General features: G+C 41.8%; 1 protein-coding gene across 1 annotated transcript in view; it reads right to left on the bottom strand.

Moving 5' to 3' along the window:
* Positions 1 to 7,622, bottom strand: part of DDX10 (DEAD-box helicase 10) — a 313,368-nt gene extending 305,746 nt beyond the window's left edge. The window contains exon 1 of the mRNA XM_040257930.1: positions 7,286 to 7,622. Within this exon, the coding sequence (XP_040113864.1) occupies positions 7,286 to 7,471 (186 nt within the window). The 5' untranslated portion in view covers positions 7,472 to 7,622. The remainder of the gene's footprint in view (positions 1 to 7,285) is intronic.
* Positions 7,623 to 20,476: the final 12,854 nt, after the last annotated feature.

The following is a 20,476-nucleotide window of genomic DNA, read 5'->3' as shown; positions in this document are numbered from 1 at the left end:
TCAGTCCCTTGAAAACATAGGCCCTACATGGTGGCCTTAGAAATAAGCCCCCCAGCGTTCCCACTGTGGAAGCAGAGCTAACTCATAAATGCCAGCTGTCACCCCTCTAGAGCCACCACTGAAAAAGTCATGCCTGCCTGGCCTGTGCCCAGTTAATGACCAAGCACCACAGAGGTACCCATTCCCACAGGACAGGGGGTCCCTCTGAAGGGCAACTTTGGTTCGAGGACATCCTGTCAGGAGAAGCTTTCTAGAAACAGTGCTGTAGCCTGAGTGCTTCCTACCCACCCTTCTCTCCTCTCTCCTTTCCCTCCCTATTCCTATCCCTTCTCCTTTACCTTTACACTTTCCCCCAATAAATTCCAACTCACTTAATCCCATCTTGGTATCTGCCTCTCAAAGGATCCAAGATCGAGATTATACCAACAGCCTAGCCTCTAGATCCTTTAAAATTTAGATATGGTCCCTAATTGCCTCCCAGAAACTCATCACTGCTTCCAGATAGTTTTAAACATAGCTTCTGTATATTATTCCTACTGTCGGTGTAACAAATTAACAAAAACAGTGACTTAAAACAACATTTATTTGTTAACTTACAATTCTGCAAGTCAGAAGGCCAAAACCAGTCTCACTCAGCTAAAATTAATGTGTTGGCAGGGCTGCATTCTTTTGGGCAACTTTAGGAAAGAATCCATTTCCTTGCTTTTTCCAGCTCCTAGAGGCTGCCCACATCTCTTGGCTTTTGGTCCCCTTTGTAGTTTTGAAAACCCAGCCAGCATGGCAGTCAAGTCCCTCACTTCACAGCCTCCAGACACTGATTCTTCTGCCTCCCTCCTGCATGTTTAAGGACCCCTCGATGGTTACACTGGGTCCACTTGGATAATCCAGATCAGTCAACACATTTTAAGTCAGCAATCCTTCCCATATAACTTAGTCACAGGTCTGGGGGTAGGATGCTGATATCTCTAGGTCATTATTCTACCTACTACAGCCTTCGAAGCCATTCAGTCTACTCGCAACTCCCTTCTTCAACCTCATCTGAGGCCAATTCTGAAACATATATCATATTCCAAGGAGTAAGCCCCCTCAAAGAACACCACACATCTTCACATTTTTTTGTATTTCTTCATGTTGCTCTCTCCACCTACGATGTCCGTGGCCAATCTTTTCTACCTGGAGAACACATCATTCAAGAACCAGCTCCACTCATGGCTACCACAAACTGCTATACAGTCCGTGCCCTACACAAAGGCATCTGGTAAGGCTGAGGCGTGGAAGCTGAAATTCAGCCCATTTTCAGCTCCACAGGCCAGGCCTGAGGCTGCAACCACCAAAAGGAAGGGTAGCATGCCCAGAGGAAACACCTTTCTCTCAATCATAGGGCCAAAATGGGCTCTGCACAGAAAAACTGAACCTTTCCCCTAATTATACTATCCCCTTACTCCACAGCACTGTACATATTTACTATCATTACATTTGTCAAAATGTATCAACCCCACCCCACCTCCGAGGGATACAGATGGTATTTTTTTTCCCCACCTACTTTCACCTATGCTTCAACAACTACTTGTCAAATTGTTTAAAATATCTCTGAATCAAATTGTTCAGTATTTCACCAGAGAGGCTACTAAACACCTGTGTACTGTCCAATGTAATAAAACTGTAATGCACAAATTCTACCATCTGAGAAGCCATATGCTGAGGGTTTGCCCCTTTTTACCTACAATCTGCTCTGACTGTATCCCAGGACTGCTAACCCAGGCAACTGATTTCATACTGCATTTATTTCTTAAAAAAATATTTCTAAAATTAAAAAAAAAATAAAAACAATACTTGGTGGGAAAAAACTGCTCCTTCAACTTAGTGAAAAGACTGGGATTTAAACATTTGTGTGCAAAGCAGTAAAACACGGTGATTTGGAGCCCTGGCATCAGACCTATGTCTCCTGGATTAGAACTTTTTCATTTACTGTTTAATATTGTGCCAATTATTGCTGTGTCTTAAAGTTTCATAACATATGGGAACAATCTCATAGGGTTGTTTGCTGTGAGGATATGGCAAGTCAACATGTATAAAAGCTTGATAAATGTTAGTAAATATTATTAAAACAAGAGATCAATGAGTGGATCCATGTTACCAAGCAGAATTAAGTCACCTGGAAAAGGCCAGAGTGCACCAAACATCTAAACACTAAGGGCCTTCTTAAGGACAAGCACTGTGGGACCCATCTTTGGGGAGAGCACAGGGAGTATATCAGTGGCCCAGTGGAAGAGCTGACAAAGAAGTTAAAGGCAGTCATCACAGCCTGCTGATGATATAATAAAGGCATACACAAAAAGCTACAGACACACAGCAGCCCTAACCCTACCTGCGGAGGTCAGGAAGAAAACTTGGTGGTAAATCTTGGAGGACAACTAGGTGTCCTCAGGGCGGGAGATATGGGACTCCTCACTGCAAGCAGTGGAAACATCAAGGAGTCTAGCCAACTCGCAATAGTGCAGGTTGCTCTTTCATGTGTGCCTACAACATATCACTTGGCTTATATACGTTACCTCATTTGAGCCCTACAACATTCTCAGTGGTTAATAATCTCTGCTGAATAAAGAAATTGAGACAGAGGAACATTAAGAAATTTGGCTAGTAAACACTTAAACTGAGTGAGATTTAAACCATGTCTGCCTGATCATAAGGAACTTACCCTTTCACTGGACTAGAATATGCTGACATGTTGAAGTGTTTGACTAAAAATAATTGTGAGCCAAGAAGGACTTTAATCGAGAGTAATAATGGACTGGGATTTCATCTTGGAAAGAATCATTCTAGCAGCAATATGGAGACTAGATTAGAAAGCAGTAAGACCTAAGGGACAAACCCCACCACCTACTTTAGTAACTGAAGGTTTGCTATGCCCGTTTAAGTATTTACAAGGCAAGCTTTTGTGTTACTATGGCAGAGTTGACTAGTTTCACCCTTACAACCTGCAAAACTAAAACCACTGACTATTCTGTCCTGTCTGCTGACCCCCATTACAAGCAATAGCTCCTGTGGTAACCCAGGCAAGGGATGACGGAGCCTGAACTAAGGCAAGCAGTGTGGATGGAGAAGTATCTGAGAAACTGAAGAAGCAGGGCTGATCACCAGCGTGACTAACGGAATGTGAGCGGTAAGATGGAAGCCTCCGGGATTAATCCTAGGTTTCCAGCTCAGCAGTCTGCTTAGACTGGGGCCGGCATGTGGTAGCTTCCCAGGTGGCAGTAGTGGTAAAGAATCCACCTGCCAATACAGGAGACATAAGAGACTCAGGTTAGATCCCCGGGTCAGGAAGATTCCCTGGAGGAGGGCATGGCAACCAATTCCAGTACTCCTGACTGGAGAATCCGATGGACCGAGGAGTATGGCAGGCTACAGTCCACAGGGCTGCAAAGAGTCAGACAGGACTGAAGCAACTTAGCACACCGAATGTGGCAGCCTAAATAATAGTCCCCAAATATGTATCTTACATGACAAAAGTGACTTTGCACAGTGATTAAGATCTTGTCATGGGAGATTATCCTCAATTATCTGAGTAGACCCTAAATGTGATCAAAGCACCCTTACAAAAAAAGAACATAGGTACATGTGACACAGAACAGAAGGCAGTGGGTCTGTGGAGGCAGAAATTGGACTTACGCAGCCACAGGCCAAGGAAAACAGCCACCAGAAGCTACTAAAGGCAAGAAACAGAAGTTCTCCTACAGCCTCTAGACGGAGTGTGTCCCCACTGACACCTTGATTTCAACCCAGTTAAACTATTTCAGACTTCTAGCTTCCAGAACTGTGACAGAATAAATTTCTGCTGTTTTAAGTTACCATGTTTGTGGTTAATTTGCCATGGTGGCAATATGGAAATAATATACAGACTGCGAATTTAGGAGAAAGAGATAATGAACTCAGTTTTAGATTGGTGGCATTTAAGGTATTTTATGACACAGTTAAATAAAGATGTCCAGTAGCATCAGAGGAGGGGAAAAATGATATGAAGTCAGAATACCTCTGGGTAGAATACAAGGAGTCACAGAAATAAGCTTTGGAATTACATAAGAGAACAGAACAGAGAGAGAAGAAGTAATGGTTGAGGCTCTCCTCTAGAAGCAATTTCAGTCAGATGAAGAAGGGCCCAAAATGTAATCTAAGAGTAATTTACCTTACAATGGCTTCTTGAGATGCTGCGTATACAGTGGAAGTAATAAAAATATAACAGGTAATATGTGGAAAATTTATGTGTCAGACATTGTGCAGCACACTTTACATGCATACTAACCACTCATAACTTTCAAACTTGGGAAAGCAGTACAGCAAGGCCATATATTGTCACCCTGCCTATTTAACTTATGCAGAGTACATCACGCGAAACGCCAGACTAGATGAACCCCAAGCTGGAATCAAGAATGCCAGGAGAAATATCAACAACCTCAGATACATAGATCATACCACTCTAACGGTAGAAAATGAAGAGGAACTAAAAAGCCTCCTGATGAGGGTGAAAAATGGAGAGTGGAAAAACCGACTTAAAACTCAACATTCAAAAAACTAAAATCATGGCATCCAGCACCATCACTTCATGGCAAACATGAAGGAGGAGAAAAAGTGGAAACAGTGACAGATTTTATTTTCTTGGGCTCCAAAATCACTGTGGACAGTGACTGTAATCATGAATTTAAAAGACACCTGCTCCTTGGAAGGAAAGCTATGACCAACCTAGACAGCATATTAAAAAGTAGAGACATCATTTTGCCAACAAACGTCCATCTAGTTAAAGCTATAGTTTTTCCAGTACCATGTACAGATGTGAAAGTTGGACCATAAAGAAGATTAAGCACCAAAGAACTGATGCTTTCGAATTGTGGTGCTGGAGAAGACTGTTGAGAGTCCCTAGGACTGCAAGGAGATCAAACCAGTCAGCCCTAACGGCAGTCAACCCTGAATATTCACTGGAATGACTGCTGCTGAAGCTCCGATACTTTGGCCACCTGATGTGAAGAGCCAACTCATTGGAAAAGACCTTGATGCTGAGAAAATTAAAGGCAAAAGAGAAGGGAGAGGCAGAGGATGGTTAGATAGCATTATCAACTCAATGGACATGAATTTGAGGAAACCCCAGACGATAGTGAGCTTCCAAGGTGGTTCAGATGGTAAAGAATCCGCCTGCAATGTGGCAGACCTGGGTTTGACCTGGGAAGATCCCCTGGAGGAGGGCATGGCAACCCACTCCAGTATTCTTGCCTAGAGAATCCCATAGACAAAGGAGCCTGATGGGCTACAGTCCATGGGGTCACAAAGAGTCAGACACGACTTAGAGATTGAATAACAAGAATAACCATAACTAATGAAGGTAGATACAACTATTCCTTTTACAGACAAGAAAAGAGAAGCAGAGTAACTTGCCCAGAGTCACTCATCAGGTGAGCAAAGGTGAGATGCACGTGCACGTTCAGTCATGTCCAACTCTTTGCAACCCCACAGGTAAGCGAAAGCCAGAACCAAATCATCATCATAACTTAAAACCCCCAATCACACCCCCACAAATGTGTGTGTGTGTATATGTGTGTGTGTGTATATATATACATAACCCCAAAACAAACTCTAAGCTTTATCTAACCTTCAGTTCAGTTCAGTCGTTCAACCGTGTCCAACTCTTTGCAACCCCATGAATCGCAGCACACCAGGCCTCCCTGTCCATCACTAATTCCCGGAGTTTACCCAAACTCATGTCCATCGAGTCCTTACTTTTGATCTAACGTTATTTAAACAAAAGCTATACCAGCATGACACATGATGACTTTCCAGATATGTCCCACATGTTAAATCCCTGATTACACTGCACGAAAAAGAAGCAATTACTGAAAGGCTGAGTGAGGTGGGTGAAGGCCAACAGACACAGAATTTACAGGGAAGGAAAGAAAGGGTAGTGGCAGTCCCAAGGAGCCTGAGCAGGTAAGAGAAGTCAAGAAGTCAAAATGATAACTACAGGGATGTTCATCTGGGAACATCAGCTACATTGTAGGATGGTAAAGTATCAGAAATGGACCAGGAATCCAGCTTTTCTATGGCAATTCTCAGATGGGGACATGAAACAAGCTGTGTCCTTCAGTTGAGAAAATGAAATAAGTATATTAAGGATGGGTGATGTTCAGAGATGCAATTCTGGCATAATGGTTAAAAGCAAAGGCTTTGGAATCAGAGATATGAGTCTTGGTTCCAATTCCACACCACTTAATACATGTGAGAGCTAAAGACAAGTTTCTTATTCTCCTGGATCCTCAAGGTTCTCAGCTGTAAAAGGGAAATAAGACCTAATACCTCAGATCAAGTCAAAAAGTGGCTTACAATGTGTCATTATTTACCATTAGGTTGTATTATTTTTACGAACATTACAAAATCACTGCAGATGGGGACTGAAGTCTTGAAATTAAAAGATGCTTGCTCCTTGGAAGGAAAGTTATGACCATCCTAGACAGCATATTAAAAAGCAGAGACATTACTTTACCAACCAAGGTCCGTCTAGTCAAAGCTATGGTTTTTCCAGTACTCACGTATGGATGTGAGAGTTGGACTATAAAGAAAGCTGAGCGCTGAAGAATTGATGCTTTTGAACTGTGGTGTTAGAGAAGACTCTTGAGAGTCCCTTGAACTGCAAGGAGAGCCAACCAGTCCATCCTAAAGGAAATCAATCCTGAATATTCATTTGAAGGACTGATGCTGAAGCTGAAACTCCAATACTTTGGCCACCTGATGCGAAGAACTGACTCATCTGAAAAGACCCTGATGCTGGGAAAGATTGAAGGCAGGAGGAGAAGGGGACGACAGAGGATAAAATGGTTGGATGGCATCACCGACTCAATGGCCAAGAGTTTGAATAAACTCCGGGAGTTGGTGATGGGCAGGGAGGTCTGGCGTGCTGCAGTAGTCCATGGGGTCACAAAGAGTCGGACACGACTGAGCGACTGAACTGAACTGATAACTATAATAGCAATTAATCTCCTTATGCTTAAGCACTACTACATTTTCCCCATTTTATCAAAACCATTGTAGTGAGCCAGAGGACGGCCTGGTCGGTCAGGAGGCCTGGGCTTGGCACCCAGCAGACCACCTGTGGCCTCAACGGGGCCCCCGGAGACACCTCTTATCCCACCCCCTTCTCCTGCTCCCCAGGCAAGGTCCCAGTGACCGGTCGGCCCGCTCGCCCATGCGGCCCAGTGCGGCAAGGACATGCAGCCCCGCGCCCCCTCCCCGGCGCCGGGCTCACCTTCTCGTAATTCTGCATGAGGCGGCTGATAACCTCGCGCTCGACCTGCCACTCGGGTTTCTTCAGCTGCTTCCTCAACTGCTTCTTTTGGCTCTGCTTGTGGCTGTGTTTCTTCTTCCAACGATTGAAGCTCCGCACCGGGTCGGGCCGGGCTCCCGTAGCCCGAGAGTCCGCGGTTTTTCCCATCGCGGCGGCGGCGGCGACGGCGACGGCGACGGCCCACACCTCGGTGAGACTTGAGACGGCTCGGGCCAGGCGCGGAGATAACGCACTGAGAGGACGCGGAACCGGCGTGGGGCGAGAGCACGACTGCGCAGGCGCAAAACCAGAAGCCCACCCCCGGGCTTTTAAAACCGGGGCACGCGCGGTCCACGGCCCGGGAAAACTAGATGGTGATTGGCGACTTGGAATTCGCGGGGCGGAGCGAATCAGTCTCGGGTGGAAGTAGAGGCGGGGCAATCTGAGGAAGAGAACGGGGCTGAGTGGCTCCTAAAGCACGAGGTCGCTTTAAATAGGCGCACGAGCCCAGCTTGCTGTTACTATGGTGACGTCATACAACTTAACTCTTAAAAGGCTGTTACTTTGCCCTGCCTTTTCCTTGGCAAACCGCGGGCTAACACACATCCCCCAAACCCCAGTATACACGCACACAAAATCTGTGTATTAGAATTATGATTCTCGTTTTGCACGTTTCAGCCCAGGGAGCGGAATGATTTGCTGTTGTGTTATTTGTTGTTGTTGTTTTTTAATATTTTACCCTCTTAAGTATAGAGTCTATGGGGTTTCCAGGTGGCTCAATGGTAAAGAATACACCTAGGCAACGCAAGTTCATTCCCTGGGTGCACGTACATAGTCCTTATTCCATAGCACTAATAGTTGCTTGTATGCTTTTGAAATCCAACTTCAATTTTGAATGTTTAACATTTTGCTGACATACATTTTCATTCTTTTTATCATTTCTTGAAACGTGATAAATACCAATCTTTGCACCTATTTGCATTTTTTTCATTCATTGATAGTTTTTAATAACAAATTCCTTCGGGGTACAATAAACAGAATCTAGTACGTTTTCACTGTTTTAGAAAGTTTCATGTTTGGGAACGCATGTACACCCGTGGTGGATTCATGTCAATGTATGCCAAAACCAATACAGAATTGTAAAGTAAAAAAAATAAATTTAAAAAAAAAAAAAGAAAGTTTCTATTTTTAAAAAAGTTTCCAAAACTTCCACCTGTGCTGCTTTTTATTTGTATTTTTTAATATGTATTTATTTATTTGACTGTGTTGGGTCTTCATTGCAAGAAATAACATAAGAGCTTTGTATTTTATCTCAAATGTGTAAAAGTTTGAAAGAATATATACCCAAAAAAACTACTAAATTTCAACATTGACTATTTTTGCCTAATGACATTTTATGAGAACAAAGAAACAGGCACTGTTACATAATCATCTAATTGCTAAATTATTGTGATAAAATATGTACTTTGGGGATCTTATTTTGACTGCAGAATCAGAGGATTCCCCCCCCCTTTTTTTTAAAAAAACAAATCTGAGTTTTAACAAATAACAAATGTTGGTAAGAATGTAGGAAAAAGGGAACCCTCATACAGTGTTGGTGGGAATGTAAATTGGTGCAGCTGGGAAACATTATGGAGGTTTCTCTAAAAACTAAAAATGGAACTATCATAGGACCCAGCAATTCCACTTCTGGGTATGTATCTGGAAAAAAGAAAAAACATTAGTTCAAAAAGATACATGCACCCCAATGTTCATAGCAACATCATTCACAACTGTCAAGATATGGCTGCTGCTGCTACTGCTGCTGCTGCTAAGTCGGATCAGTCGTGTCTGACTCTGTGCGACCCCACAGACGGCAGCCCAACAGGCTCTTCTGTCCCTGGGATTCTCCAGGCAAGAATACTGGAGTGGGTTGCCATTTCCTTCTCCAATGCATGAAAGTGACAAGTGAAAGTGAAGTTGCTCAGTGTCCGACTTTTAGCGACCCCATGGACCACAGCCTACCAGGCTCCTCCACGCATGGGATTCTCCAGGCAAGAGTACTGGAGTGGGGTGCCAGATATGGCAGCAACCTAAACATCCATCAAGAGATGAATGAATAAACAAGTGGTAGTGTGCATACATATACATATATATATATACACACAAACATATGGTTATATGATGGAATATACATATACAATGTATATCCCATTCATATAAAATGGAATATTACTTAGCCATAAAGAAAGAATGAAATTTTGCCATTTGCAGCAACGTGTATGGACTTGGAGCACATTAAGCTAAGTGAAATAAGTCAGACAGAGAAAGACAAATACTGTATGATATAACTTATATGCGAAATCTAAAAAGCACAACAAACTAGTGGATAAAATAAAAAAGAAGCAGGCTCACAGATATAGATGACAAACTAGTGGTCACCAGTGGGGAGAAGGAAGTGAGGAGGGGCAACATAGGGGTAGGTGATTAAGAGGCACCAACTATTTAGGTTTAAAATAAGCCACAAGTACAACATAGGAAATATAGCCAATATGCTATAATAACTATAAATGGAGTGTGACCTTTAAAATTGTGACTCATTATATTGTACACCTTTAATTTATATAATATTGTACATCAATGATACTTCAATTTTAAAAACTTGATAGTTTTACTAAAATATATTTCAGAGTTAACTGCTACCAGTCAATTTTTTTTCCAGGCACAGAATCTCTTTAATAGTAATTCTTTGTTTAAGTTTTTCTGCTGTCTATAATATAACTGCTTCTTTACATTGTTACTGAAATTAAATATTACTTAATTTCAAGAGAGTCCCACAACAGCTGAATAACCTGGCCTAGGAAGCTAAAAGATGATTCCATCTAAGTCGTCTTATCATGTAAAAATAGCAAACAATTTATGGTAAATCAATTCAATTATATGTCAGCTTTTTACTGAAAAGGAAATTAACAAAGCACATGTTTGTTCAGAAAAAGAAATCCCTCTGCTTCTTTGTATCTTATCAACATCATCAGTCTGAAGTCATTCTTAGGGCACAATACTTCTTTGGAATTTCAGAAATTGCATCTTAAGTTGGTTCCATCTTCTTTAATTCATTTCCTGTAAAACTTGGCAGAGCCAACCTGCAACCACCTTAATCCCAGAGAGCCAGAGGTTATGAAACCTCTCTGATATTTTCAACAACAAAAATATATCTGCCTAATTGGCTAGAACACATAAACTATTTAATAGAAGACCAAGAAATTCTGGCCCACCACAGCTGCTCTGTTGCAAGCCACAGTCAGGAGTCGAATCAATTAGCTTGTCTATGCACACATTTGTTCGTAAGGAGAGAAATGCCTGTACTCTGAAAACTATCAGATGCTGGTAAAAGAAATCAAAGAAGACATAAACAGATGGAAAGATATACCATGTTCATGGATTGGAAGAATCAGTATTATTCTTAATACTGATTATTAAGTTATTTCTCAATCAAAATAACTATACTACCCAAGGCAATCTACAGATTCAGTGCAATCCCTATCAAATTATCAGTGGCATTTTTCACAGAAATAGAACAAAAAAAACCTCAAATTTTGTATAGAGACACAAAAGACTCCAAACAGCCAAAACAGTCTTGAAAAAGAAAAACAGAGCTGGAGGAATCAGGCTTCCTGACTTCAGACTATACTGCAAAGCTCGAGTCATCAAAACAATTTGGTACTGGCACAAAAATAAAAATATAGATCAATGGAGCAGGATAGAAAATCCAGAAATAAGCCCATGCACCTGTGGTCAATTAATCTACGAGGAAGGAGGCAAGACTACACAATACAGGAAAGACAGTCTCTTCAACAAATGGTGCTGGGAAAACTAGACAGTTATATGTATAAAAAATGAAATTAAATCATTCTTAACTCAATACACAAAAATAAGCTCAAAATGAATTAAAGATCTAAGTGTGAGACCAGACAGTATAAAACTCCTAGAGGAAAACATAGACATAACACTCTGACATAAATCACAGCAACATCTTTTTCAATCCATCTCCCAGAATAATGGAAATAAAAGCAAAAATAATCAAATGGGACCTACTTAAACTCAAAAACTTTTGTGCAACAAAGGAAACAATAAATAAAAAGGAAAGGAACCCACAGGTTGGGAGAAAATATTTGCAAAAGATGTGACTGATAAGAGATTAGTCTCCAAAATTTACAGATTATGATACTTAATAGCATCAAAATAAACAACCCACTCAATAAATGGACAAAAGACCTGAATGGACATTTCTCCAAAGAGGACATACAGATGGACAATAGGCACATGAAATGTTCAACATCGCTAGTTATTAGAGAAATGCAAATCAAAACTACAATGAGATATCACCTCACACAAGTCAGAATGGCTATCATCAAACAATCCACAAAAAACAAATGCTGGAGAGGGTGTGAAGAGGAGGGAACCCTCCTCCACTGTTGGTGGGAATGTAAACTGGTACAGCCACTGTGTAAAACAGTATGGAGGGTCTAAATAGACTAAATATTGAGCTACCATATGACCCTGCAATCCCACTCCTGGGCATATATCCAGAGAAAAACATGGCCGGAAGTGATACATTCACCTCACTGTTCATTGCACCACTGTTTACAATAGCCAAGACATGGAAACAACCTAAATGTCCATTGACAGAGGAATGGATAAGGAAGATGTGGTACATGTACCCAATGGAATATTACTCAGCCATAAAAAGAATGAAATAAGGCCATTTACAGCAACATGGATGGGCCTAGAGAGTGTCATACTAAGTGAAGGAGAAATATGGCATCCCTTTTGTGTGGAATCTAAAAAGAAATGATACAGATGAACTTACTTATGAAACAGAAAGAGACTCACAGACTTAGAAAACAAATTCATGGTTGCCAGGTGGAAGGAATAGCTAGGGACTTTGGGAAGGTCATATCCACACTCCTATATTTAAAATGGATAACCAATGAAAACCTATTGTATAGCACATGGAAGGTTATGTGCCAGACTGGATGGGAGAGGTTATGTGCCAGACTGGATGGGAGAGGGGTTTGGGGCAGAATGGATACATGTATATGTATGACTGAGTTCCTTCACTGATCATCTGAGACTATCACAACATTGTTAATTAGCTACCCCCCAACACAAAATAGTTTTGGTGTTAAATAAATAAATAACACTAAAAAGTATTCTAATTCTGCAAGTATGAAGTAGAAACTGAACAATCTGATGTGATCAGCCATATCAACCAGTCTGCACATTGCTTTTTGTGAACCTCTGGTCTAATAGATTATAATTAATCATAACAACCGGGACTTTCCTGATGGCTCAAATGGTAAAGAATCTGCCTGCAATGCGGGACACCCGGGTTTTAACCATGAGTCAGGATGACCCCCTGGAGGAGGGCATGGCAACCTATTCCATTATTCTCGCCTGCATATTTCCACGGACAGAGGAGCCTGACAGGCTGCAGTCCATGGCGTCACAAAGAGTTGGATGCAACTCTGCAAATTTCACTTCACTTCATAATAATTGAAGCTGATTATAATTATATATATAATTTGAATCAATTCCAGTTTAATGCCACTGAGGTTGCACCATAATAAAACTTGGAAAGAGTAACACATGAAAAGAAAATAGTAATGAATAGTTTCCATATGCCCTTGAATCACATTTGAGCCATAGAAAATGCTAACAGACTAACAAAACCATCTCCACTCATGGATGTTATCAATAAAACTTACTAGCTCTCACACATAGGGGTTCTGATAAAGAAGTCTACTAAAAAAAATACTTGAGCACTCATGCTCTAATCGTTTGTCTGAAAGGAAGTAATCCTCTATCACATTTTTCACTTTAGTGAGAAATTGGAATTTAGGTCTTTTTAGTTGGTCTATGGGGAGAAGGCAATGGCAACCCACTCCAGTACTCTTGCCTGGAGAAGCTCGTGGACGGAGGAGCGTGGTGGGCCGCAGTCTATGGGGTCGCTAAGAGTCGGACACGACTGAGCGACTTCACTTTCATTTTTCACTTTCACGCACTGGAGAAGGCAATGGCTACCCACTCCAGTATTCTTGCCTGGAGAATCCCAGGGACGGAGGAGCCTGGTGGGCTGCCGTCTATGGGGTCGCAGAGAGTCAGGCACGACTGACCCGACTTAGCAGCAGCGGCGGCGGCAGTTGGTCTATGGGGTCGCACAGAGTCTGACGACTGAAGCGACTTGGCGGCAGCAGCAGCTAGTTGGTCATGGCCAGCAGGTGGCAGTCTAGGACCACGTGCTATCTTTCTCTTAGGGTTTCAGTTCAGTTTCAGTTCAGTCGCTCAGCCGTGTCCGACTCTGCGACCCCATGAATTTGCCGCACGCCATTAGGGTTAGACTAGAAAGTGAAAGAAGAGAGTGAAAAAGTTGGCTTAAAGCTCAACATTCAGAAAATGAAGATCATGGCATCTGGTCCCATCATTTCATGGGAAGTAGATAGGGAAACAGTGGAAACAGTGTCAGACTTTATTCTGGGGGGCTCCAAAATCACTGCAGATGGTGACTGCAGCCATGAAATTAAGACACTTATTATGTCCAACCTAGATAGCATATTCAAAAGCAGAGACATTACTTTGCCAACAAAGGTATGTCTAGTCAAGGCTATGGTTTTTCCAGTGGTCATGTATGGATGTGAAAGTTGGACTGTGAAGAAGGCTGAGTGCCGAATAACTGATGCTTTTGAACTGTGACGTTGGAGAAGACTCTTGAGAGTCCCTTGGACTGCAAGGAGATCCAACCAGTCCATGCTAAAGGAGATCAGCCCTGGGATTTCTTTGGAAGGAATGATGCTAAAGCTGAAACTCCAATGCTTTGGCCACCTCATGCGAAGAGTTGACTCACTGGAAAAGACTCTGATGCCGGGAGGGATTGGGGGCAGGAGAAAAGAGAACAACAGAGATGAGATGGCTGGATGGCATCACCGACTCGTTGGACGTGAGTTTGAGTGAACTCCGGGAGTTGGTGATGGACAGGGAGGCCTGGCGTGCTAGGATTCATGGGGTCGCAAAGAGTCGGACACGACTGAGCGACTGAACTGAACCGAACTGAACTGATTAGGGTTATACTAAATAAAATCTGAGCTTTTTTCTGGTTTGTGGCCGCTGAGGCCAGGGAGTGGGAAGTCTTGCTTGCTGTACTTAGCTTTTAGCTTTTCTCCAGTTGCAGCACGCAGGGGCTACTCTTCACTGCAGTGTGTAGGCTTCTCATTGCTCTAGGCATGCTGGCTCAGTAGTTGCAGTGTACTGGCTAGTTGTCCAGCCACAAATAGAATCTTCCTGAACCAGGGATTGAACTCGTGTCCTCTGTATTGGCAGATGGATTCTTAACCACTGGATCACCAGGGATGCCCTAATCTGAGTTTTTACAGCCAACACATAGTTGGTTTTCCTGTGAGTTTATCTGCCTTTGTAACAATAAGCTTTTAGAACATGGCCTACAATTAGTACTCCTCAAATTATCTGAAATACTTTTGAATTATTTCTTCTATCACATTATTTTCATTTAAAAGTAGCTGCCAACATTTATTGAACATCTAATAAGTGCTATGCATTGCTAGATTCATTACATACATTATTTCTAAACCCTACAACAACCCATTTTTCAGATGAGATTACTGAAGCTGCTGCCCCTGCTGCTGCTGCTAAGTCATGTCAGTCGTGTCTGACTCTGTGCAACCCCATAGACGGCAGCCCACCAGGCTCCCCCGTCCCTGGATTCTCCAGGCAAGAACACTGGAGTGGGTTGCCATTTCCTTCTCCAAAATATGAAAGTGAAAAGTGAAAGTGAAGTTGCTTAGTCATGTCTGACTCTTAGCAACCCCTTGGACTGCAACCTACCAGACTCCTCTGTCCACAGGATTTTCCAGGCAAGAGTACTGGAGTGGGTCGCCAGTGCCTTCTCCAATAACTGAAGCTAAGAAGGATTAAATGACATGTCCAGGGTCACCGACCACTGGTATTGTATTCCAGTTTGGCACTGAAAAATATTTCTAATTTCTATCTGTGTTATCACTGAACTCCTTTAATCTAACCTGTTCTAGGAAGAATTAAGAGCTTCACAACAAGTAGTTTATCTTCAGTTCAGTTCAGTCGCTCAGTCGTGTCTGACTCTTTGTGACCCCATAGACCAGCACACCAGGCCTCCCTGTCCATCACCAACTCCTGGAGTCTACTCAAACTCATGTCCATTGAGTCGGTGGTGCCATCCAACTATCTCATCCTCTGTCATCCCCTTCTCCTCCTTCCTTCAATCTTTCCCAGCATCGGGGCTTTTCCAATGAGTCAGTTCTTCATCAGGTGGCCAAAGTATTGGAGCTGCAGCTTCAGCATCAGTCCTTCCAATGAATATTCAGGACTGATCTCCTTTCAGATGGACTGGTTGGATCCACTTTGTACTACTTATGTACTATTTCTACATCTATCTACATTTTGTACAGGCTAAATAAGAATCTTTATCAGGAAATTACCAGTTCAGCTCTGACATGTAGAGAGCTTGGACAGGTTTACTACAACACTGACAAAAAGGCTGAACAAAGTGAAATCTATTACATTTCCTGGACCCATGAGAAAACTGAGTTTGCAGAACAAACCGGCAGCCTGAAATATGGAAAAACAGACAAATCCAAGACTCATAGCCAAGATTTGCCTATCTGAAGCAGAAGCTGCTAAAGTCATAAAAACTGGTAGGTAAACTTAGATCATGATTTTGGTGAACTGTTGGAATCTGAATGCAGACTAGCATGAGTAGGAGCCACAGTCTCAGGGCAAAAGGCCTGGGGGTGAGGGGCAGAAGGGAGGGTGGGGAACAGGGGAGGTAGCCAATCCCACTGGGTTCTCAAAGTAAAGATCTGAGGAAAATGCCCTTGTGAGTCTAGCCAGGGTTAGGGGAAGCATAATTATTATAACAACTTTACCAGAGCCTTGTCCCAGGTTCATGAGGGAAGGACATTCCTCTCACTCCAGCCTTCTCATCTTCCTGTCTCACCTAAAGTGAGATAAAGACCATCTAAGAATAAATACTTGTGAAAATCATGGGCAAGAGACATAGGCCCAACAAAAGGTTGGCAATGAATTGGAAGATTGTAGACCACACCCCCTTCCTTACACCTTACCACTACTCCAGCAAGGCTCTGATGTAATAATAATGGGTTATAACTGAAAAAAAAAAAACAAAAACTGCAAGACATAAGTTCTTCTCTGAGAGAACTCAGGGAAGACCAAGGTCAAGCGAAGATATAAAATCAAGAACACTAGAGGAATCTGATGCCTTTGGCACCTATAGCTACAGCAAACATTAAACAAAGCTCAACTCCTAGCCAGATGACCATAAATTCTCACACACCTCAGTTCCTGTTACCTACTACAACACACTAGGTTTTCAACAAAAAAATGAAAAGAAATGCCAATATTCAAGAAAAAAAAAAAGTCCAAGGAGGCAAAGCAAGTATCAGAACCAAACTTAGATATGAATCAGATGTTCCAAGTATCAGAAAAGGAATTTAAAATAACTATGACTAATATGTTAAAGTCTCTAATCGAAAAAGCAGACAACATGCAAGAGCAGATGAATAATGTAAGCAGACAGAGAGAAATTTTAAGAAAGACTCAGAAGGAAATGCTAGAAATAAAAAACATTGTAAAAGAAACTTAAAAAAAAAAAATGTCTTTGATGGGTTTACCAGCAGATTTGACAGCCACGGGAAGAAGATAGGTCAATAAAAACTTGAAGATAAGTCAATAAAAACTCTCCGTGCTGAACTGAATAGAGACAAAACTTGACAATCAGAAAATTTGTGAATTTTAAAAGTGTCAAGTAATTTTGAAGATATCACAGTAAAAGAAACTAGGGCCCTTGGAGAAATGGCCTATTCTAGGAGTGAGGCAAGAAATAGGCAAGATGAGCCTGGAGCATCTTATAGGATCAGAAAGTAAGCAAGTGCACAAAACACAAAACCCCCAAATGATGGGGTATATCAAAGGGTTACAGGAGTCAACTGAAAGACTTATTAACAGTCAAACCTGGAAAATTTTGAGCAAAAATAAAGTTGCATTGGATAGTAACCCAAAGCATAAAATAAATATCCACAAGTCCTTTCTGATATATATAAATGATTGCTTGATGGAATAAATAAATAAATGGAGGAGAATAGACAAATCTTCCATGCAGAAGAATATTAAACAATTTAAGTAGGTACTTACTCTTAAGGAGATGTAGCATAATTCTCCACTCAAATCTGCACTGTGCATGGTGACTTTTTTCCAAAGAGTATAGCATGGAAAAGGAGAGAAAAGAGTAATTTTACAGTAAAGAAACCTGATAACCCCTGCCTTAGCCAGGTGATCAGGATTAACAGCAACAGTGATAAGTCACATTCATAGTAGATACTCTTGATGTGGGTCTTCTCTCAGGCTCAGTGGGTAAAGTATGCACCTGCCATGCAGGAGACACAGTTTCGATCCCTGGACCCAGAAGATCCCCTGGAGCAAGGCACTGAAACCCACTCCAGTATTCTTGCCTGGAGGATCCCACGGACCGAGGAGCCTTGTGGGCTACAGTCCCAAGGGTTCCAAAGAGTTGGACACAACTGAGCTACTAGGCACAAACTCACACTTGATGTCACGTAAAGAGAATGGCACTTTACTGTATACTCTTCCTCCTAAAAATGCATAATTTCAGTCCATGAGAGGGCAATGGCGACCCACTCCAGTACTACTCCGCCATGGGCGGAGGAGCCTGGTGGGCTGCAGTCCATTGGGTCGCTAAGAGTCGGCCACGACTGAGCGACTTCCCTTTCACTTTTCTTTTCATGCATTGAAGAAGGAAATGGCAACCCACTCCAGTGTTCTCGCCTGGAGAATCCCAGGGACAGGGGAGCCTGGTGGGCTGCTGTCTATGGGGTCGCACAGAGTCGGACATGACTGAAGTGACTTAGCAGCATGAGAAAATATCAGTAAAACTCCCACTGAGGAATATTCTGTAAAATATTTGACCAGGTCTCCTCAAAGCTGTCAAAGTCATCAAAAATAAGGAAAGTCTGAGACATTGTTACAGCCATGAGGAACACAAAGAGACATCCCAACTAATTGCAATGTGGTATCCTAGATAGGATCCTTTAACAGACATATACTGAAGAAATTTGAATAATTTGTAGTTTAGTTTATGTTGTTTTATTAATTGTGACAAATATATCGCAATATGCTAATAATAGGGGAAATTGAGTGTGGTATATGTAAGAACTCTGTGTACTACTTCACATTAATCCTGTAAATCTAAAGCTGGTCTAAAGGTAAAAGTTTATTTTTAAAGTCTTTATCAGAATTTGCATGTGCATCAGTAAATTATCCTAAATATCTCAAGACAACTGAACCTTTGAGATTGAATTTTTAAGTTGCATAGAAAAGGACTCATTCTACATGCAAAGATGCATGTGAGCAAAAGTTTGCATGCCTGCATTATTAGTTTCTGCATTGTTGTACTGCTAGTCATCTGCAATACAGACAGACAGAAGCTATCATTAGTTATTTTCTTGGGCTCCGGGCTCCAAAAACAGATGGTGACTGCAGCCATGAAATTAAAAGAATGCTTGCTCCTTGGAAGAAAAGCTGTGACCAACCTAGATAGCATATTTAAAAGCAGAGACATTACTTTAGCAACAAAGTTCCATCTAGTCAAAGCTATGGTTTTTCCAGTAGTCATGTATGGTTGTGAGAGGTGGACCATAAAGAAAGTAGAGCACCAAAGAATTGATGTTTTTAAACTGTGGTATTGGAGAAGATTCTTGAGAGTCCCTTGGACTGCTAAGAGATCAAACCAGTCCATCCTAAAGGAAATCAATCTTGAATATTCATTGGAAGGACTGATGCTGAAGCTGAAGCTCCAATACTCTGGCCACCTGATGTGAAGAACTGATTCATTGGAAAAGATCCTGTTGCTGGGAAAGATTGAAGGCAGGAGGAGAAGGTGGGTGACAGAGGATGAGATGGTTGGATGACATCACCGACTCGATGGACATAAGTTTGAGCAAGCTCTGGGAGTTGGTGAAGGAGAAGGAAGTCTGGTGTGTTGCAGTCCATGGGGTCACAAAGAGTCAGACACGACTGAGTGACTGACTGAAATCATTGCTGGCACAGTCTAGATTTTCTAGATTTTTCTCTTACTGGACATGAACTTTGTTGAGCCACTGATGATGATGTTCCAGACAAAGAATGGCACTGCTTGCTTTCCTCTTGCATTCAATGCAGTCAGAAGACAAGGACTCCCTCTTGACTCTTACTCCCTGACCTTCTAGAACATGAGAATTGCTAGCCCTTGATAATCTGAACATCATTTAAAATCTTGCTTGGGCTGTGGAGGCTTACTTCAAGGTTCTTACAGGGAGTCAAAGATGAGGAGCACTGATTCTTCAAGAGAGTCACCTTCAAAGATAATGACACCTAAGAACCATCATAACAGTTTAAATCATGTGATATCAAGTTATTTTTGTCATTGACATGAAAGTGATGCCTTGAGTCAGATTCTTATTTAGAGAGCCCAGGATAACAGACGTCTGGATATTGGGGCCACTGCAATACCTTATAACAGTCTTATGAAGGACCACCAGATGAATATAGATTCTATTTAGAATGTATCTATAATGCAAAAAAATATATATCCTATCATATTTTTGAAAGAATGTTTTCCAAAATAATGAGAAAGTTGCCTCAACATATGCTCGAGTATGTAGAATGGCTCACATCCAAGTACACGTTCTCTGTAACCCCAGGAAAGTGCAGAAACCTAGAGGAATAACTGTCTTCTGCTACTAGGAGTCCATGTCCAAGATACTCATGATCCTGGAAGAGAATGGCTACAGGAAAGGTTACGAATTTACCCAAAGTGCTCTCTTAGGAATTAGGGACTGTTATAATTGCAGCTGAAGATGATGGGAGTCTGAGTTCTGCCTTTTTTGTTCAATGTTTATATGACTTTAGCTGAGCACTTAACTTCTCTGAGTCTGATAGAAACCCTAAAAACTACTTCATGGGGTTTAGGATTTTAATGAGAGAAGTGATAGAAATCAGAGGTCAATAAATCAAATTAATCACTTATGCTAAATCTAATGTGAACCCTTCTGAATATAATAGAAAAAATGG

Source organism: Oryx dammah, unplaced genomic scaffold, assembly GCF_014754425.2.
Source record: "Oryx dammah isolate SB20612 unplaced genomic scaffold, SCBI_Odam_1.1 HiC_scaffold_17, whole genome shotgun sequence".
Taxonomy (NCBI): Eukaryota; Metazoa; Chordata; class Mammalia; order Artiodactyla; family Bovidae; genus Oryx; species Oryx dammah.
Note: the sequence above shows the minus strand (reverse complement) of the source record. Positions and strands in the feature narration are given on the sequence as shown.